We start from the raw sequence: 23,129 nt of genomic DNA on the forward strand, positions 1-23,129 counted from the left end.
ACGTTCGCGGACGCGACGGTTATAGCAGTAATCAGTAGTTTACTCAGGGTGACGCGCCGGCTATAGCCGTATTTTTTGCGCGCTCAAGTGGCATAACGGCTTTAGCAGACGATTTTCTATACTGTTATCCTATATTTCGATATTAAGTGCCCCCAAACTAAAAGTTTCAAATCGCTAGGTGTCATATAACATCACTTTTTACGCCGTCAAACGTGTCGCTACTTGTCGCTATTTGTGTGCGCACGCACACTGACGCGTCGGTCATAGCAGCGAGAATTGTATGGCGATTGGTTCAGTCAGTTCAGTGTTGGCCGGCGAGTGCCCCGCGGAGCGGGAGTGTTGTGACGTTTTTCGCACGTGATTTTTGTTGTGCCGCAACGGTGAGTTTATTTGATTTTTCTGACTAAATAAGACAAATATTTCAATGGAATTTAATGATATTATGATAATGACAATATAAACAAACATTATGATACAATATTTCTACGAATTTCTACATTCTGGTGTAGGTATTTGTGCATAGTTTTGACCTACTAAAATAAGGTTGATCAAGCTTATTTAACGACAATGTTTTGTGTGATGGTTGTGGGATAGCTATTAAACCTGGGTTTAATTGCTATTAAAGGTGATTTACTACTGATACACTGCTTTTTCATTCATATAATTATGTTTAGGTACCATATTTGAGTGTTAAATTATACTTTTCAGATGTCGAGACAAGGACTAAATGGAAATAAACGAAAAAATGACCCATGCGAAAAAGAAAATGAACGAATTATGAAATTATTCAATGATGTGGACACAGATGAGTTGTCTGCTGATTCAGAAAAACCCGAAACTTCAAGCGATAGCGAATCATTGTCAAGTGAGTCGGAACAGGATCCCTATAAGGATTGTGATGGTTCAGACACGACTTACATACCCAATGAAGACAGCTTATCGTCCACAACTCACATATCTGACTCGGAAGAGGATAATGGTAAGCTAAATTTAATACCTAAGTCGAAACACAATAAGGTGTTTTCTATAGATACTCCACATACCTTAGAAGGTGAGAGCGTCCATGTTCAACAACAACAAGTGCCTTTAGTCGATTCCCCAATAACGTTAAAAGAACTGGGAATTCATGTTCGTGTTCCTGCTTCAGTTGAGTCAGCAGATTCAATGGCTGTATCGCCCCCAGTCAATATGGAAAATGTAGATAAGGCAATCCAGTCACTAGACATTATTAACATGTGTTCGTTTAATTCCGATACCACACCACCCAGATCAATGGAATCACAAACGCTCATACAAGAGATTGACTGGCTGGACAGTGAAGGTTCAGTATCTTATCCAAATACCGATGCTACAGAACAAGTTCCAAGATCGCAAGTGGTTGACAATCAGCAGCAACCTATGACACCTCTAGATTATCAGCAGCCTAGTACATCTTCTTTTTTAAACGTACCTAGTGTATCTCATCATCGTCCTAGGTCACCACGTATCACAGACGAAGAATGGCAAACATCCACTGCTCCTATACCAGAGTTTGAATTTAACGACGGCTCTGTTGGACCTCAGTTCTATGTTGATGCGAATACGTCGCCAATTGAAATATTTAATCGTTTTTTCCCTCTGTCTACAATAGAGCAACTTGTTGAACGCACTAACAAGTACGGGGCTGCATTATGCAATATGAATAGACCACACACAAGACACAGCCGAAAAAGAACTTTTAATCCTACTTCCATTGGAGAAATGAAGCGATTTCTGGGCTTATGTATTTTACAGTCTCATGTCGAAACACCAAATATTCGAAAACTATTCACATTCAGTGATCCATTATATTACCATCCCATATTCAATCACTGTATGTCAGGAAGACGATTTGAACAGTTGTTGAGATGCTTGTGTGTTTACGAAGGGAATGCTAAAGGCATAAACAAGGTCTTAGACTTCGCTAATCACATGATTACTATTTTTCAGAGTTTATACAAGCCACATAAACAGCTTTCTCTAGATGAATCTATGTTATTATTTCGCGGTCGATTGTCTTTCAGACAGTATATTAAATCAAAGAAAGCAAAATATGGAGTAAAATTTTACATACTAACATCTAGTGATGGCTACATTTTAAATTTTAAAATTTACCAGGGTAAAACTGAAACTAGTATTGACATAGACACTGAAACTAGTTCAAAATCAAAGACTGAAAAGCTTGTTTTGAATCTGATGCAGCCTTATTTATACCTGGGTCACGAGCTTTATATGGACAATTATTATAATAGCGTGGCCTTATCCGACAAACTTTTAAGTTGCATGACGCATACTACAGGCACTTTAAGGAAAGATAGAAAAGACAATCCAAAAGATGTTATTCGCAAAGTACTTAAGAAAGGTGAGCATGTATGGACCAGGAAAGGAAAGGTGTACGTTTCAGCTTGGAAAGACAAACGAATTGTGACCATGATCACAACACAACACCACCCACGCATGGTCACAACACGGAACAGATTTGGCAAGCAAATAACCAAGCCAAAGGAGGTCGAAATGTACAATAAATATATGTCTGGGATAGACCTTTCAGATCAGATGTTGGCCTACTATTCAACCCCGAAAAAGACAGTGAGGTGGTACAAAAAAGTATTTTTCCATATTTTTGACATGGGCATATGGAATGCCTATTATATATTCCGTAAACATTGCAACGAAAAAGAAACTATGTTGGGCTTCAGAGAACATATCATTAGATATTTATTAGGATTTGACAACTTGACTTGCTCCAACATTATTTCTTCTAGAAAGCCAACAAACCCGAGAACTTCAAATAATTCAGGAATGACTCTACCAAATAGTAATCAGGGCAGTTCCCAAGAAGGCGCGTCTTCGCAACTGTTAAACACACACTGGCCTGAACCGATACCAAAAACAGAAAACTGCAAACGTAACAAAGCTTTTTTAAAATGCCGCCTATGTGCAAAAAATAAAATTAAAAAGGAAACAAGTTATCGGTGCAAAGGATGCACCAGTAAACCACCTTTATGTCCTGGATGTTTTGAGCAATGGCATTGCCAAGCAATATTGACTGATTTATTATAGTATAGATTATAATATTTAGGTAACGATTTTTATTATATTTATATTTTATTAATGCTATTGTGCTGTGACTAAAAATTTAATTATAATTCTTGGCAATGCAGAGTATAAAGTTAATTTAGTCTGATTAGATTTAAGTCTGACATAAAGTTATTTTTTTTATTGATGATACTATTTGATTACCGACAGTACTGTGATTAACTTAAGTCTGATCTAGTTTTTATTCTAGATATAATAATTAAAATAAGGAGAAATGTTATGTTCTGGTTAGAAGTATGTTCATTTATTTTTTGTTATATTATTTTGTCTCAAGAACGAGCTATCACAAAAGTAAAATAATAAAATGTGTTGAAATAGGTAGGTATACAACTTGTTTTAAACAAGATGTCTATATACTGTGATTTAATTAAAATAATTAAGAAAAATTTAAGATTTTTTGTTATGTTTAAACACACACCTTCAACACTTTGTTGTTGGCGCTATGTATGCTTCCTTACCATAAAAATAAATAATTTAATTAGTGTAATATTGTCTTTTCGTTGTGACTTTCCCAGACCCAACCAAACCAATATAAGTATTCACCAGTAACACATCAGCTACAGCAGGTGAAGGCCGTAGCCGCTGCGTCCTTTTAATTTAGTATAAATACGTTTCCGCAGTGACACAGCGGTTATAGCAGCCGAAGGCTACAACCGTTGTGTCCTATTTGTATAGTAATATCTATACACCAGTGACAGCCCTGCTATAGCAGTCGAATGCTATAACCGGCGCGTCCTATCTATGTACTAAAAACTATTAACCATTGACATCGCTGCTATAGCAGGCGAATGCTATAGCCGGTGTGTCCTGTCTATGTAGTACAAACTTCTCGTCCCCGACACCTCTGTTATAGCAGTCCAATGCTATAGCCGGTGCGTCCTGTCTATGTAGTACAAACTGTTCATCAGTGACACCCCTGCTTTAGCAGTCCAATGCTATAGCCGGTGCGTCCAATGTATACAGTTATAATCTATTTACCGGGGATGAAACGGCTAAAGCAGGCGAAGGCTATAGCAGTTGTGACTTTATGTATGTAATTAATTATTTTTATCAGTGACGGTGCGCCTATAGCATTCCATACAAAAATTAAGTGTCAAAGAAGCATTGCAAAATCCGGTCGAGTGTCCGCGAACGTGTTAAACACACACCTTCAACACTTTGTTGTTGGCGCTATGTATGCTTCCTTACCATAAAAATAAATAATTTAATTAGTGTAATATTGTCTTTTCGTTGTGACTTTCCCAGACCCAACCAAACCAATATAAGTATTCACCAGTAACACATCAGCTACAGCAGGTGAAGGCCGTAGCCGCTGCGTCCTTTTAATTTAGTATAAATACGTTTCCGCAGTGACACAGCGGTTATAGCAGCCGAAGGCTACAACCGTTGTGTCCTATTTGTATAGTAATATCTATACACCAGTGACAGCCCTGCTATAGCAGTCGAATGCTATAACCGGCGCGTCCTATCTATGTACTAAAAACTATTAACCATTGACATCGCTGCTATAGCAGGCGAATGCTATAGCCGGTGTGTCCTGTCTATGTAGTACAAACTTCTCGTCCCCGACACCTCTGTTATAGCAGTCCAATGCTATAGCCGGTGCGTCCTGTCTATGTAGTACAAACTGTTCATCAGTGACACCCCTGCTTTAGCAGTCCAATGCTATAGCCGGTGCGTCCAATGTATACAGTTATAATCTATTTACCGGGGATGAAACGGCTAAAGCAGGCGAAGGCTATAGCAGTTGTGACTTTATGTATGTAATTAATTATTTTTATCAGTGACGGTGCGCCTATAGCATTCCATACAAAAATTAAGTGTCAAAGAAGCATTGCAAAATCCGGTCGAGTGTCCGCGAACGTGTTAAAGGCGGGAGAAGGTATTGGATGATATTACCCCTTAAAAAAAACCTCTGCTAACGTCACCAGTAACCGGAGGTGGACAGCTGACGTTGCTAATCGCTTCATATTTATTTCTCTCTGATCTATAAAAGAGTTGATCACAGTCTCCAGCATTTTACTTAGCAATTTAGATTAAACGTCAGACTTATCACAGGGCTTCGCCCGCGTTTTCGTGGGATATATATCATATCACCCAAGTCAGCTCATACCCTGTCTGTATACCAAATTTCATCAAATATCCGTTCAGTAGTTTCAGTGTAATTGATGGACAAACATTCAAACAAACAAACTTTCACATTTCAATATTAGTGTGGTAATTACTACCTTCATTAACGCAGAGTATGTTTTTATACCACTGCTAGTCTTTCTGCGGGTGTCATATAGGTACCCGAGGAAGTGAACATTGGGTTTGGAAGTAGCACTGTCACCTGAAATTTTGAATTGCTATGTCCTACCAGCCCGCCTGCAGAGTGGCTAAGCTACTACAGGCAAGCATGAGGTTATGGGTACCATTCCCGACTCCCATAAAAGATTATTGAGTATTTCCATGTCTGGAATTCTATTTATACAATGTCTATAAGTGCATTAAATATTAGCAGATGAGCAGACGGCTCACCTGATGGTAAGCGATCAGTGACGCCCATGGACACCTGGCACACCAAGGGACTTAAGTTTTTAAACTGACATGGTCACTAACACTAATATTAGAACTTGAAACGGGATATTTACGTTCATCCGTGATCATGGCGCTTGCAACAGTGCCGAAATATCGGAAACTCATAGACACAAATAAACATGGTAAATATCCCGTTTCGACCAAGGGAGTTAGTTATCTACAAGTTTGGTGGCGTTCTGGAGATTAGAGATTACAGTATGATGATTTCAGCATAATAATGATACGTGGACATAGAATGCAAGACGCGACAGTAGTTTCTCTTTATGGTATAAGCCGGTAAACCAACAGACGGATCACCTGATGGTGAGCAATCGCCGCTGCCCATGGACATCCAAAACAGGCGTCACAAGTGCGTTGCTGGCCTTTTGAAGGTTGGGAATTTAAGGGTTGGGGAATCGGGGATTAAGAAAAGGGGTAATTGGGCCTCCGGTAACCTCGCTCACACAACGTAAGCGTGGTTTCTCGTCGATTTTCTCTGAGGCCGTGGTATCATTCCGTATCCGTGCCGAAGCATGGCTCGCCACACTTAGTATTACTCATCTACGTACATAACTGCACGATTAGAGCTGGGCAACTAGCTGCCGTGTAACGTGTAGCGGATTCGATTCCCGCACGGGGCAACTCTTTGTGTGAGCCACAAATTGTTGTTTCGTGTCTGTGTGCATGTGCATGTGAACTTATATGTTTGTAAACGCACCCACTACACAGGAGAAAATACTAATGTGGGGCAATGTTTTTAAAAACAAGAAAATAATGAGCACTGCCTCGTTGGCCGAGTGGTTGCGAGTGCGACTGCCGGGCAAGGGGTCTCGGGTTCGATTCCCGAGTCGGGCGAAGTATGGCTTTTTTCGATTTTTCGAAAATTTCTCAGTGGTAGCACAGAATCTGGAAATGTGCTCAGTATATGGCAATAGGCTCACCACCTATTACATGGGACTTACAACATAAATTGTGAAATGTGGGTGTACATTAGCATTATGTGCCATAATGTGCACCTCTGCCTACCCCTTCGAGGATTAAAGGCCACGTCCTTTGTCACCTATTACGGAGAAAGTCATGACTTTAATACCTAATTGACGTCAAAAAACATTGTTTTTCTAATTAATTATTATATGCCACACAAATAAATAAAAGGGCCGCTTATTGTTATATAAAAACATGTGCAAATGTGTTTTTGTTTGTCATAAGTAGCTATAGGTTTTGAATGCAGTTATTTACTATGACTTGGTATATAAGCCTTTGGTACCGATGGTGGGACATAGAATCACCATGAAGGTTTCTACGGTGCTACTTGTATTAGTGGTAAGTCGGTATTTGTTATCTATACTAATATTATAAAGAGGTAATGTTTATAAGTTTGTATGTAATGGGTAATCTCTGGAACTAATGATCCAATCCTAAAAAATTCTTCACTGTTAGAAAGTTACATTATTCCTGATTGCTATAGTTATTTATGTTTTGTATGGTATAAGCTTCTTCTCACACGGCGAAGGTTTGAGCATTAATCACCAGAACCACGTTTGCTCTGAGGGTTGGCGTTTTCAAAATTATAATTAGAAATTATAAGCCCAGGTTTGCTCACGATGTCTTCCTTCAGTGGTGTTTTAACAATAATAAAAAGTACATATAACTTGAAAAAAGTCACATTGGTACTTGCTATTGGTAGGTTTCAAACCCTCAAACATGAGAAGGAGGTGTTTTGAGCCGCCGGGCCACCAGACATAGGTATTAACTTATAAATAATAAATAAAAAAAAAAGTCAAGCCCAATTTCATTTTTATATTTCTTGTCTGGAGAGATCCATGTCCATTTATTTTTTGTTTTTTTTTTCCTTAAAGAATGTGTTAGTAACTGCAATTTTGTGTTCTATGGCGAAATCAATAAATTTTTGGCCTCTTGCATTTCTTTTACCGAAGCCATTAGGTTTCATGATTAGGTATTCTTCTTTTTTGGGTTTGCCGATTTTTGCGTTTAGGTCTCCCATAAGTATAAAGTCCTTTTGTACCAGCCCTAATGCCTCATTTAATGTGGTGTAGATAGAGTTGATTTCTTCTTCGCTTGCTTGCTCTGTGGGTACACTTGTATGATTGATAGCCGAGTTCCATCGAAATTTAAGTTTAGTCAAGCTACTCTTTCTGTGAGACCGACAAAGCTTTCAATGTAGTTTTTGTAGATTTTCTTGATGAGGAAACCTACTCCATACATTCCTGGTGTACTTCCTGTGTGACATAGTACAAAGTCATCGTATTCTTCTATTTTTGAGCGGCTGCGTCTTGTTTCTGCTATTCCTACAATATCGTACTTTACTTCTTTCAGTGTTTCAGTGAGTTCAATTAAACGTTCATACGATGAGAGGGATCTGACATTGTATGTCAATATGTAAAGTTTTATGGGTAGGTTTCTCTCAGGGTTTGTTTCTTTATCCTTTAGAGGGTTTTGGTCTTGATCTTCCACGGAGACCAACCGGCTTGGAAGATGGGATGTATTTCTTGTTTGAATATTGCGTAAATTTTTTGTGTGCGAGGGGTTCATTAATTGCTATTCATATCTTAAAGATATTCATACCAAATTTATATTTAGCGATTGGGCTACTGTAGGTATTCGGAAGAGCAAAGATAAACTTTTTGAGCTTTATGGCATGAAACCATATAATAACGACCCCCAATTTCAACAATACGTAACTTCGTACTCAAAGACTTTTAGATTAGTGTGCAAAGCCGCAAAACGTCTTTATATCAGCAATAAAATAAAATCAGCTGATGACAAAATAAAGACAACTTGGAAAATAATACAAAATGAAACCGGTAGGAAAAAATACATAATTGGGAAATTAAATTAAGGACTGAAAATTGACAAATTTCTTCAAAATGTGATGTAGCTCAAGAGTTTGAAAATTTTTTTACTAATATTCCTATTAAAATAACTAAACATTTAAATTCTTCAGCCACACTCTCAGCTAGTTTGCTTAAAAAAATGTAAAATCATGTCAACATGACTTTAGTTTTCAATAAACGAATCCTCTAGAGATCGTAAAAATCTTTAAAGAAATTAAAATAAAATCAACTGAAGATCTTTGGGGATTGTCGGTAAAAGTCTGCAAAACAATTATCCAAACTATAGCGTCATATCAATAAAAATATAGATGACGGTGTCTTCCCTGACCTTATAAAATATAGCAAAGTTATCCCACTATTTAAAAGTGGCGACACCAACGAACCCAATAATCATAGGCCTGTATCTGTTTTGCCGGTCCTCAGCAAAGTGTTTGAAAAGTTGATACTGTCTCAGATGCTTCATCATTTTAATAAAAACTCCATCTTCCACCATCAGCAGTATGGTTTCACTAAAGGTCGTTGTACAACTGACGCCGGTGTTACTTTAATGAAAGAAATATTTGGTGCCTGGGAGGAAGCACAGGATGCCATAGGTGTTTTTTGTGACCTCTCAAAAGCATTTGATTGCGTTGATCATGAGACACTTTTGCTAAAATTAGATCATTACGGGATTAGAAACACTGCGCTCCGTCTATTGAAATCATATTTAAGGGATAGGCAGCTAAAAGTTCATATTAACGGTATTAATTCACAGGGGTCTGAGATAAAAATGGGCGTTCCTCAAGGTTCAATATTGGGTCCTTTCCTCTTTTTAGTGTACATTAAGGATTTGCCACTTATATTCGAAAATGAACCAAAAATGTTGCTATTTGCGGATGATACATCACTGATTTTTAAAATAGGTCGACGTACGAATAATTTTGAAGACGTTAACAGCTCCATTCTTCGAGTCTATGACTAGTTTACTATTAATAACTTGACGCTTAATGAGAAAAAAACCAAATGTATTAAATTTTACTTGCCAAACGTACAAAATAACGAATGTTGTGTTGATTTGAATGGACAAAAGTTGGAATTTGTTAAGGAGACTATATTTTTGGGTATCACATTAGATGACAGATTACAATGGGGGCCCCATATATGCTTATGCAGTTAGACAGATTAGGCAGCTAACGGACATAGGTAAGGCAAGCCTTGTTTATTTTAGTTATTTTCACAGCATAATGTCTTACGGCATTTTGCTGTGGGGGGAGTCGCGGATGTAGAATCAATTTTTACTTTGCAAAAGCGAGCTATTCGAGCAATATATAACTTGCCCCGTCGCGAATCTTTGAGAGAACTGTTTAAAACTATAAATATTCTTACAGTGCCTTCTCAATTAATTTACGAAAATATTATGTACGTGAGATAAAATCAACAATTGTTTGAAAAAAGAACACAATTTTAATAGGAGAGGTAAAAATAAGTTTGCTATACCGCAATTCCGATTGTCCAAAGAAAATCCTTCATGGGATTTTGTGTTAAATGTTATAATAAACTACCGTATATAAACGTAATTCATCAAAAAAATGTTACATCTTATACACGTCTAACTAATGTTAGCGTAGTGTAGTACGGGACGTCGTAGTGCATGATCAACTACCATACTGAATCTGAACGAGAAAAAAATTTAATCTTGTATAAAGCGTGAACTGTGTAAACAGGCATATTATAAACTGTCAGATTATATTGAAGATAAAAATGCGTGGCAGCATGTTGGTCCGGCTCCACTGGACACTCGCTCACACTAGACAATGCTCTAATACGATCACTAGTTACACGTTAACTTAAAGTATTAATTTATTCCAATGTAGTCTAGGGATCCTGTGGCATCAAGCAGTTATTTTTTTGATTTGAAAAATTAAATTAAAGATTATTTTTTATTTGTATAGAAGCATTATTTCAAAATTGTAAGTGTACATATGTGGGCACTATGTTTGAAACAACCCGCTATTTTATTTTATATTCTTTACAAATTGGTTTTATTGTCCCATAGTTTTGACGTCGTATTGTCGTTACATTGTTCCTACATACACAACGTGTAACAAAAAGGGGGTATACATATCAATTGCACGGTTTCTAGATAGCATAACAAACGATACGGGAAGGGTTTTTTAAACTCATGTTTTCATGGTACCAAGTTATGAATTTTTCAAATTGCGCCGGCGCGCGAATCAAAATTAGGTAGACAGGTACTAGGCGATCAGATTGACAGAAGAAATGTTTCGTAATATTAGTGATCCCTGTAGTGTTGTGACACGTTTATATGATTTGAAATCAAGAACTATGCGATATAAGTATTTGGTACTAAATTTTTAAAACGTATTTTAAGCTGAAACTTTGTGTAGAGATTCTATTCAACCTGTATTCATCAGGGCTTCTTGATGTATATGGGTATTTTGTTACACGTTGTATATACAATAGGTAAATGCCGTAAATGATCAAATAATGTATCAGAGATATTGTAAAAAACATTTTTTAAAAAAGAGTAACGATGGAGTTTCTTGCTCGTTCTTCTCCATTCGAAGCAACACTTTGGAACGAGCGCCTAGCTTCACTGACAGACAGACTGACGGACAATTCAATTTGACGTTTCAAAAGTGCCTTATTTGGTATTAATTGAAATAACTGTCTTGACTTTGACTTTGCTAATTAATTATTTGTGGTTTTGTTTTCTTGAGTAATTGCTGCGGTGTTAGAAGTCTTGCTTGTTAGAAAGTTAAGCATGCCTGGTTTCACGGTACTTTCTGATATGCTTGACGATCGACGAATTGATGTCTGTGTCTTACTTTTCTTGCTAGCTTGCAACTTTTGCATTTCCGACGTTTGGCTCCTAAGTTGGAACGGACGGGGGCTGCGCTTAAGCGGCTCCTGCCCAACCTCAGGGGGCCAAATGCCTCCTGCCGGAGGTTGTACGCGGGGATCGTGCGGTCCATGGCCCTCTACGAAGTCCCCGTGTGGGCGCCGAACCTGATTCGGCGGCCAGCTCGGGCGCTGCTCACATCCCAGAGGGTCATGGCCATTCGAGTGATCCGCGGATATCGCACGATCTCCGGAGAGGCGGCTAACCTCCTTGCCGGACTCCCGCCGTGGGATTTGGAGGCGAAGGTGCTCGCGCGCGTCTTTAGTTTGCGCGCCGACGCGCGTCGCCGGGGCGAAACTCCACTGCCGCGCCAGATTAGTGCGTGGCGGGATGAGCTCCGGCGCGATCTCATGGCGGAATGGCAGCAGCGACTGTCGCAACCGAGGGCTGGGCTCGCTGTCATTGCAGCGGTAAGTCCCCTCTTTGAGGAGTGGCTAGAGAGGCGCCACGGCGTCCTCACCTACCGCCTGACGCAGGTGCTTACCGGACATGGAAGCTTCGGTAGGTTCCTGTTTCTAATTGGGCGGGAGGAAACGCCCGGGTGTCATCACTGCGAAGACCGCCCGGAGGACACGGTGGAACATTCGCTTGCGGTCTGCCCTGCGTGGGCAGAGCACAGCCGTGTCCTCAGGGATGTGGTCGTCGACGGCGCCCTCTCGCGCCCGGCACTGATACAAGCCATGGTGCGGAGTGAGGGGGACTGGGATGCCGTCTCCTCCTTCTGCGAAGCAGTCATGCTAGCTAAGGAGGAGGCGGGGCGCGTGAGAGAACGAACCTCCTCACGCCCCAGCCGTCGCGAGAGACACTCCGGGCGTCGGGGATCGCGCGACGATCTCCGGCCACCGTAAGTGCGGCTCTGCGGACGGTGAGCAAGGGTAGCTCGCCGCCCGACCAGAACCAGACCCGTGCGTGCGGCGCGGCGCGTCGCGTTCTGCGCGCGCCTCAAAGAGCCATCAGGCCACCACAGATGGGGCCCAGTAGGGCTGATGTCTAATCCGGAGCTGCGGACTACCTAGCGGGTTTACCGGGGCTCCGGTTTGACGGGCAGGAATATCGAAGTAAACAGCAGACTGTTCAAACGACGTCTGACGTGACGCATAAGTCATTAGTGTGACGTTTGTTTTTTTTTCATCTATAATAATATAAAAATAAGTCGAGTTTTCCTTTCTGACACTATAACTACAGAATGTATGAACCGATTTCCAAGGTTTTGCATTCGTTGGAAGGGTCTCGGGCTCCGTGAGGTTTATAGCAAAGAAAATTAAGGAAACATTTAATAGAAAAGCAGGAAATCAGGGAAAATGATTAGTGGCGAAACGGAGTTCGCCGAGTTTGCTAGTACTGTATAAATAACATCTGATTTAAAAAGTTACTAATCGATAAAATAATCGAAAAGGTTGAAATAAAAGAAAGTTTTTTGACATCAACATAATCTTCTTTAATGTAGTATGCGGTATCTTTTAGTGTGCTTCTCTTTTTAAATATCTCTATCTTTGTACCAAGTGTAGAAAAAGTAATGATAGTTGGCCGAGGTTTTTCCCCTTTTATTCCAATTTTTCTTATTTCTTGTATGTCTCTGCGATCCAACTTAACAGAAAAGTATTTTGTCATAAAGTTGATAATACTTATACTATATACAACGTGTAACAAAAAGGGGGTATACATATCAATTGCACGGTTTCTAGATAACATAACAAACGATACGGGAAGGGTTTTTTAAACGCATGTTTTCATGGTACCAAGTTATTAATTTTTCAAATCGCGCCGCCGCGGGAATCAAAATTGGGTAGACAGGTACTAGGCGATCAGATTGACAGAAGAAATGTTCCGTAGTATTCGCGAGTGATCCCTGTAGTATTGTGACATGTTTTTATGAATAGAAATCAAGAACCATGCGATATCAAGTATTTTGGTACAAAGTTTTCAAAAACGTATTTCAAGCTGAAACTTCGCGTAGAGATTCTATTCAACCTGTATTCATCATAGTCCATTGAAATGTTACATGAGCTTTACATTTTTTAGAGGACGCAATTTTATTTTTTGATCATGTAGGGGGGTCAATAGAAGCTTAACTTGAAGTTTGTGGACGAAATGACTTGCTATAGACCTATTGCGCTAGTACCAGTTTTGTCAAAGGTTTTTGAAAAAGTAATCCACGAAAATATATATAACTATTTCGAAGCTAATAATTTACTTGCAAAGGAACAAATAGGTTTTAGGAAAGGTAAAAGAATAAATATGGCAATATTTTCATTTTTACGTAACATTATGCTGGATCTTGATAAAAAAAACTATTCGTGTGCCCTATACATGGATTTAACAAAAGCTTTTGACTACGTTGATCATAATATATTATTAAATAAGTTACATGCCTATGGAATTAGGGGAAACGTCTATGATCTGATAAAGAGTTATCTCAGCAATCGAAAGCAGTCAACACATATCACAAGACTTAACTTTTCAACTAAAACGCTAACGACTTACGAATCTAAGTATAAAAATAATAATTTTGGGGTGCCGCAAGGTAGTATATTGGGCCCGTTGTTATTTATAGTGTATATTAATGACCTACCCGGAGTAACGCTCAATAATACTATATTATTTGCTGACGATAGTACAATTACATTTACTGGAAGAGACAAAGACCAAATGGAAATAGAGATAAATAATACCTTAAACAATATCGTTAAATGGCTGATTTCAAATAATTTAAAAATTAATTTAAGTAAAACAAAATTAATGACGTTTAGAAACAGGGTTGATATCTTAAAAGAAATGGATGTAAGTTACGAAGACACAAAAATTGAACAAGTAAATGTAACAAGATTCTTGGGAGTAGACATCGATTCTCAGTTAAATTGGAAACCACACGTAGAAATGTTATGCAAAAAATTAAATCAATATTCGTACGCAATCTACATGTTGTCAAAAACTGTTAATACACCCACACTTCTTACAGCCTATCATGGGTATGTTACCCCTCTTTTGATGTATGGTGTTATGTTCTGGGGCAACTCTGTAGATAAAGAAATTGTATTCAGAGCACAAAAGAAATGCGTTAGAGCGATGTTTAGGATGCCGCAAACAGAAAGCTGTAGACCAATATTCCCTAAAATTAATGTTTTAACATTGCCCTGTTTATACATATTGGATCTGATTATGTTTGTCAGAAATAACAGCAACTTTTTTGTCAAACTAAAAAGCAAGAGGTACCAATTTAAGATAAGTTTTACTTCTACCAGAACTGGCCTTTTGAATAATAGTGTGTTTTGTATGATTCCTAGAGTGTACAACCATTTACCTAACTCCTTACTCAAAATAACAAACAATAATATTTTTAAAAATCAAATTAAAAAAATACTTATTGACAAATCATATTATTCAGTAAAAGAGTTTCTTGATGATAAATTGTAGGACAGTAGTGACAAAAAAAAAATTCAATTGACTATTTCTGCTCTTTTGACGTATTATATATTTTTTCGATTAGGATTAAGATTAATAACTAAATAATGAATGTTACTATTGTAGGTAAGTTTGACATTTCTTGAAATTGTATTGATTAGTATATTCTTGTTTTCGTGTTATAGTTGCAGATACTGTATACCGTTATTTGTTTATATAATTTACATTTAAATTTGCATGGCGTGAGCCTGATTATGGTGTTTTATAATTTGTTTTTTGAAATTCTTGTTGGAATAATTTAAATTTGAAACAATACATTTGACATAAGCATCATTTGACATATTATGTAATTTTTCTAATTATTTCCTGATTATTATGATTTACTGACATCATTAAAATTAATATTGTACCCTACTATTGTACGCCCAATGGGCAGGACACAGCTGAACTCAAAAAAATTATGATACCAACTGTATTATGTACCTACCTGTGATCTACAATGAATAAATGAATTTGAATTTGAATTTGGCATATATGGTAGGGTGTAAGCAACTCTTAAAATTTAGGGTCAAAGGTTCCAAAAATCGTTTATTTGCGGTTTTTTGGAAATATCTCATTTTCTATGAGTTTTTGGTATTTGTATTCAATAATAAGATTGTAGAAAACAAAATTCTCTACAAATTTGACTAAATTTTTTTTATACGGTGAACCGTTTTCGAGATAGAGGGCGGAGAACGCGCGGTCACTGCATCACATCAGAATTTTTTTTTCAGCTAACCTATCCGTGATGGTTGGTTATGGATAGGACATTAAAAATGACGTTATACTTTCTCAAACCATTTTTTGTCAAATTCAATTGTTTGAAAGATAGACGCTTCCAAAGTGGAAAATTGACCGTGCGTTCTCCGCCCTCTAACTCGACAACGGTTCACCATATAAAAAAAATTTAGACAAAAGTTGATATTTAGACAAAACGATTTTTGGGACCTTTGACCCTGAATTTTAAGAGTTGCTTACACCCTACCATATATACCATGGTTTTGAGACAAGTTTTAGGGGGTCAATATACAAGTATATACAAACTTACAGCTGGTCATCTCGCATTCCGAGATTCTTACCTAATTTAAGCTTGTTTGACTGGACTAATTTGACGAACCCGGTTAACTTCGGAGCGCTGTAACTGAGTTTCTAATGAATGAAATTGAAAACAGTTGTAGGGAAAATTTTTTCTCGAAAAATATTCTACAAGATTGGTCTGAAGCCATTTATTTATAAAGTGTTTAAAAAAAGTTATAGAGCAAAAGAGAAAATTTTATTAAAAATTTTTCACTATTTTACTTATAACTTCTTTAATTGTTAATTTAGGGCAAAAAGGTATATAAACACATTTGTAGGCAAAATAATTTTCTACAAATTATGATTTTAAAAATTTTATTACGATGCATAGTTTCCGAGATATAGCAAAAAAAGTGTTTCCATCCCTTTTTCCGAGATGGCGGCCGGGGGACAAGGGTGGCGACCCCACAAACTTCAAGTTAAGCTTCTATTGACCCCCCCTACATGATCAAAAAATAAAATTGCGTCCTCTAAAAAATGCATTATTCGGCCCTCAAATTGTAACATTTCAATGGACTATCAGCGCTTCTTGATGTATATGGGTATTTTGTTACACGCTGTATATATACTTATACTTACTTATTATTTGATTCTAAGTTTGAATATGATGTATCGGTATCTTCCAAACCGAAAAGTACAATGTTTCTTTGTCTAGCTTGTTTCTCAATAAAATGTAGTCTTTTTTCTTGATTTTCTGTTTTTTCTTTGAGATTTTCATATTTTCCTTCCAAATTTTTAAACTTTTCTTCCAAAATCGAGTTTATGTTTTGAGTCACTTGTTGCGTAACTAGTTCCCCATTTTTTACTATCATTGATTTTTGCTCGTCCAGTTCATTTTGTATTTTTCTGAGTGTGCTTAGGATTTCTTCCATGTTTATAATTTTGTTTTCAGTATTGGTACAACTACCGCCCTCTTGCGGTTCTTTGATGTACTACTTCGTACTTGTCGTTTCGGACCGCAGCGCTAGTTCACACCGTTGTATTGGTTTTCTTCAGGGACTGCATACCGGTATAAATTTCTGTACTTTTTTTCTGTATGACATGACGTCATACAGAAAAAAGTATATATAAAAATTATTTTATTCAAAAATAACGTACAGATATTCAAACAGAAATTATTCGTGTATCTTAATTATTCTTGTATCGTATGATTTTGGTACATATATAACAGATGATTTGGGTAGCGGTAATTTATCTGTATCATTCTGTGATATTCGTTGAAATTAAATTTGGCATCAACGCCGGAGTCCCTCAGGGGTCAGTACTTTCAGCAACGCTCTTTTTGCTGCACATCAACGACCTGCTTAAGCCCGGTATCTTTGGGTATGCAGATGACAGCACAGTTGTTGAAAGGTATGTGTCCGATGCGCGGAGTAGCGGAACACAGATCCGGTCTCTAAGAGAATCCATGGTCGAACGGTTGAACTCGTCCTTGAAGGCGGTCTCCGATTGGGGTGACGCCAACTTGGTCAAGTTCAACGCTACCAAAACCCAGGCGTGTCTATTCTCTGCCAAACGGAGTCAATTTCCGCTGGCTCCCACTTTCCGAGATGTGTCCGTCCCGGTAGCGGATCGTCTTGAGCTTCTGGGCGTAACTCTATCGCCAACGCTTAACTTCGGCTCTTATATAGAGTCGAAGGCGCATCTGGCTGGTAGGAAGTTGGGTATCCTCTCGAAGGTGAGACGGTACTTCACACCGAAACAACTGCTGAGCCTGTACCAAGCGCAGGTTCGGTCATGTATGGAGTACTGTTCTCACCTTTGGGACGGCTCGGCCAAATACCAGCTGGATGCGCTCGAACACATTGAAAGGCGTGCCAAGAGGCTCATCAATGACGATGCGCTTGTGGAGGCCCGGCTTCAAAGCCTTGAACACAGGCGCAAGGTCGCAAGCCTTTCCGTTTTTTACCGGATACATTTCGGAGAGTGTGCGGGGGAATTGCACAACTTGATTCCCCCTAGTCCTTTTCATCATCGAACCACAAGACAATCGGCGAGGCGTCACCGCTTCATGGTAGATATCCCACCCACTCGCACGAAGCGCTTCGCTTCAAGCTTCCTTGTGCGAACTGCTAGGGAGTGGAACTCCTTGCCGGAGTCTGTGTTTCCTGATGGGTATAACTTGGGTGTCTTCAAGGCCCGAGTGAATAGGTTGCTTATGGGCAGACGTGCTCCACCGTAGGCCGTATCATCACTTACCATCAGGTGAGATAGCGGCCAAACGTCGACCCATTAAATGTAAAAAAAAAAAGATATTCTTATGAATTATCGGTTATTCTCGATTGTTTAGCTCATCTGCCCTCACCTATCCGCACCCTGCCCTTATTCCTTCGTGCAATACAGTCCATCTGCCATGCGCCGCCTCGTGTTTCAGTACAGAAATAAAGTATCGGTTAAAATAATCATCATCATCATCATCAGCCTATAGCAGTCCACTGCTGGACATAGGCCTCCCCAATTGTTCGCCACTTTGCTCTATCACTAGCGACTCGCATCCAGCTCCTGCCAGCCATCCTGCGCAGATCGTCACTCCACCTCGCCTGGGGGCGTCCTACACTACGTTTACCGAGACGCGGTCTCCACTCCAGGACTCGCTTACGCCAACGGTTGTCGGTCCTGCGGCTAATATGGCCGGCCCACTGCCACTTCAGCTTGCTGATCCAGTGGGTTATGTCGATCACCTTGGTTCTCTGCCGAATCACTTCGTTTCGAATGCGATTCCGGAGAGAGACACCGAGCATAGCCCTTTCCATAGCCCGCTGAGCGACTTTGAGTTTGTGGACCAGTCTAGCCGTAAGTGTCCACGTTTCGGCACCGTATGTCATTACGGGTAGGACGCACTGGTTAAAGACTTTCGTCTTTAGGCACTGTGGGATTGACGATGAGAAGACTCGACGGAGTTTTCCGAAAGCTGCCCAACCCAACTGAATTCTCCTATTCACCTCACCCTCAAAGTTGTTTCTACCTAACTGCAACGTTTGCCCGAGGTAGACATATTTCTGAACAACTTCAAGGACGGCTCCGTGAATCATGTTCATTGAACATGACCTTGGTTTTGTCCAAGTTCATCCGTAGGCCGATGCGTGCAGAGGAGTCAGCCAGGTCGTTCAGCATCCCTTGTAGGTCCTGCAGCGTTTCTGCCATTATGACGATATCATCTGCGAATCGCAAGTGAGAGATGTGTTCGCCATTGATATTGATGCCAAGTCCTTTCCAGTGCAGCGTCTTGAACATATCCTCCATTGCATTAGTGAACAGTTTCGGGGATATGACGTCCCCTTGTCTCACTCCACGATGCAATGGTATGGGACGTGTTTGCTGATTCTGTACTTGGACGGATATAGTGGCGGCTTCGTAAAGACATCTCATCACTTGGATGTATCGCCAATCAACCTGGCATCGCTGCAAGGACTCCAGGACAGACCAGATTTCTATCGAGTCAAAGGCCTTCTCATAGTCCACAAATGCTAGGCACAGGGGCTGATTATACTCTTCGGTTTTCTGTATAATCTGCCGCACTGTGTGGATGTGGTCTATGGTGCCGTATCCGCTCCGAAATCCAGCCTGCTCCGGTGGTTGGAATTCGTCGAGTAAAATAATTGTTGTACTGAAAACATCTTAACAGAAATTAGTCCAGTATATACATTTGAGTACTCATATATTTCTAATCAAATTTTAATATCTGATACCGAAATTATGCTTCAAAAGCCGGTATATAAATAAGAGTAGTGAAATTTTACTAGTACTATTTAAATATTTTATACCGATATGCAGTCCTTGGTTTTCCGTAAGAAGTGTGCGCGGTCTACGGTAGATGGCAGCACTTGTTGCAGTGATAAATTACAATTTGCAATTTAATGAATGGATGATATTATTTTTATAAGTTTTATATTACACTGATTTTTTAAGGCGGTTTTAATCCCTTTTAATTTGATAGACAGTGTTAATAAGCAGTTTAGTTGCTGTTTGAAAAGTTTTGAAAAGTTTTTAATCACTCGGTGGGTAGGAACGAAATGTTGATTATTAGAATGTTTTCACAAACAAATGTTTTTTATCGTTATTCACTAGCACTGTCCACAGTATCCGATCGAAAACAAAGTCTTCCTTTTCCGATTTGCCACTTCTTGTTATCGTATAAGAGCTGGCAACGTTTTTGAGAGAGCATTTCAAGAAGGCCAGTTTTTAGATATAGTATGTCTCTCACTCTCCCAGACATCATACGGGCTATCTGGCACCTGGTAGTGGTTGCGTTCACCAGTGCGCATCGCATTTGTACAGGTAACATTTCAACTTTTCAAACCATTTTCATTATATTTCCGAAACTGTTGGGCTAACATAGTTGAAACTTTGTAGGTTGATGTGTTTCGGTAATTGCTATTCGAATTTTGAATAAAAATTAATAAATTTAATAATTTAAGGGGGCCACTCCATACATGGAACTGAATCACAAAAATATTTTTTTCAGCTTACAATGCCGTGATTGGAGTCTATGGATAGATCTTTAAAAAAGATGTTAAGGTTTCTAAAGCCGTTTTTCGTCAAAATCAATCGTTTGAAATTTAGACGCTTCCAAAGTGGAAAAATGAGTGTCCTCCCCCCTCTAACTTTTAAAATAAGAGAGTGAGAAAACTAAAAAAAATATATGCTGTAGATTTCAATAGAAACTAACAACGAAAATTGGTTTGAACCAGATATTATTATTAGTTTTTAAGAAATAAAACATTTTCAAAAACCGCAAATATAACTTTGTCGTTCATACAAACACTATGTAAAACCAAGTTATTTTATAACTTTTATATTATGTCATCTACTTACTGTTACGGAACCCTTCACAAGCGAGTCCGACTCGCACTTGACCGGTTTTCTTACTTAAATAACATTATACAAAAATTTCAGCCATACTAAAGTAATTCAAAAAAAAAAAATGCAGAATTGGCGCTTGGCATAGCTTAAACAACAATAAAAATGCCTGGCAATAATAGATTCATGCTCCTATAAGTTCAATAAAAATAATAATAATAAAAAATGACTTCTTAAATGGTTTGAAAAGTTGAAATGTTACCTGTACAAATGCGATGCGCACTGATGAACGCAACCACTACCGCCTGCCAGATAGCCCGTATGATGTCTGGGAGAGTGAGAGACATACTATATCTAAAAACTGGCCTTCTTGAAATGGTTGTTTTTTCGACGTTGCCAGCTCTCGTACCATTATTTTTTATGCACTGTTTATTATTTATTTTAATATATTTTACGGAGTCTATAAAACGTCAGCAGTTCGACTTAGCACCGCAGCGCCCTCCCCTATTAACTTACTTATTACTAACTTAAAATTATTTAATTTATGTTTTCTAACTTTTTTCAGGCCCTGGCAACTGTTCAGGCGTTACCAAAACTATGTATGTATACTATGTATACTATTTATGTTTAAATACTATATTTACTTATTGACATGAAATTGACTGCATAGTTGGTGCAGCAGCTGGGCAACGTGTAACGGGTTCGATTCCCATACGGAGAAAAATTCTCAGTATTAGTATAGAGTTTCGAATTATACCCCGTATATGGCAATAGGCTCAACCCCTATCACATGCGACTTACAACACAAATGGTGAAAAATGGGTGTACATTGTATAGCGGCATTACGTGCCTTAATGTGCACATCTGCCTACCCCTTCAAGCGTGACAATGCAGTATTTTTTAATAACATTTTTTAAATCCAACAGCCGATGCCAGTGATGACAAGGGTATTGAAAGAAAACCCTGCAAGGGAGACCATGAGACGACCAAGAAACAAACGGTTCACGTAGAAAAAACCAGCAGCGGCAGTAAATCCCATAGCAGAATCCAATCCACTTCTCGCAGCCACTACGAGAAGACTCCAGATCACATAAAATCTGATTCGGAATCTAATACTCGTTTCGAAAATGAGAACAGTGGTTACAATGAACATATAAAGGCAAATTCTACTAAAACTGACACTGGAAGTCACGGCAAAGACCATACAAAGAAGACTTCTTCTAATGCCGCTCATGTAGAGAAGACTAGTGGTGCTTATAATCAAGAAACTAAAGGAAACTATTCATCTAACAGCAATTATGAAAAGAAGAATGATTATGAGCATTCAGATTACTCTTCTAATGGCAATATTGAACAGAAGAATAGTGAACACAATGATCAGACTAAAATAGATTCGTCTGCAAATCAGACTTACGAGAAAAAGAAGGGTTATGAGCATAGCGATACTTCTTGTGATACTAACGTTGAACAGAAGAACGAAGAGAAGAACAGTGAAACTAAAATAAAAGATTCTTATAACAGTCATTACGAAAAGGACGGAGATAAGGTAAACGTCGATGCTTGTTCCAATACCAATATTGAGCAAGAGAACACTGAAAATGAAAATGAAACTAAAGTACGGGACTCTTCAAAAACTCATAATGAAAAGAGTAAAGACTACGAACACAGGGATGAATCTTACAATACCAATGTAGAGGAAAAGAACAAAGAGAAGAAAGATGAGACAAATATAAACCAATCTTCTAACGTTCAATACGAAAAGGACAAAGATTGTGAACATACAGATTCGAATTACCACACAAATATTCAACAAAAGAACAGTGAAAGACAGGATGAAACGACAGTGAATGATTCGGGTTTTAAGCATTATGAGAAAAGAAAAGGCCATGAACATAGACATTCTTCTTCCAAAACCGACATAGAACAAAATAACAGACAATACGAAGACGAAACGAATATAGACGTTACAGGAACCGACCACTATGAAAATAACAATGGTAATGAACGTCAAGAATCTTACTTCAATACAGATATTGATCAAGAAAATAATGAAAATGAGGATCATGCAAAAGTAAGCTATTCTTCTGAAAACACTGACAAAAAACACAAACGAGGATGTCGTCATCACAAAAAACTATATGGTGATACCGAACAAGATAAAAATACCAGCGCAGACAATCACGGAGACTTCTCTGCTGAATTTAAATCTAAAAGCTCAGATGAAAGCAGTAGCAGTGATGAATATGATGAAACTAGTGAACAAGGAAATGACACCAACGAAAAGGATCAAAAGAAGCACCACAACAATAAGGGCAACAGTCCTGGAGACAAAGATAATGAATCCAATAATCAACCAAAGGGCAACAGGCCTGAAGACA

At 38.6% G+C, this 23,129-nt stretch overlaps 2 protein-coding genes across 2 annotated transcripts; both read left to right on the top strand.

The window, feature by feature from the left end:
* LOC118280451 (piggyBac transposable element-derived protein 4) lies at window positions 1-4,250 on the top strand. Its single transcript, XM_035600492.2, has 2 exons — window positions 1-380; window positions 709-4,250. The coding sequence occupies exon 2, from the start codon at window positions 709-711 to the stop codon at window positions 3,079-3,081; it is 2,373 nt and encodes a 790-aa protein (XP_035456385.1). The 5' UTR covers window positions 1-380; the 3' UTR covers window positions 3,082-4,250.
* Window positions 4,251-21,667: 17,417 nt separating this feature from the next.
* LOC118280201 (putative uncharacterized protein DDB_G0282133) lies at window positions 21,668-23,116 on the top strand (the record flags this gene model as incomplete). Its single annotated transcript, XM_035600086.2, has 1 exon — window positions 21,668-23,116. A coding segment is annotated over one exon (1,449 nt), but the record flags the coding sequence as incomplete, so codon positions are not given.
* Between the last annotated feature and the right edge of the window lie 13 nt (window positions 23,117-23,129).

The sequence above is a fragment of the Spodoptera frugiperda genome, chromosome 21 (assembly GCF_023101765.2).
Source record: "Spodoptera frugiperda isolate SF20-4 chromosome 21, AGI-APGP_CSIRO_Sfru_2.0, whole genome shotgun sequence".
Taxonomy (NCBI): domain Eukaryota; kingdom Metazoa; phylum Arthropoda; class Insecta; order Lepidoptera; family Noctuidae; genus Spodoptera; species Spodoptera frugiperda.

Excerpts from the sequence above, each read along its gene's own strand:
- LOC118280451 (XM_035600492.2), top strand. The coding sequence starts at position 709 with ATGTCGAGACAAGGACTAAATGGAAATAAACGAAAAAATGACCCATGC.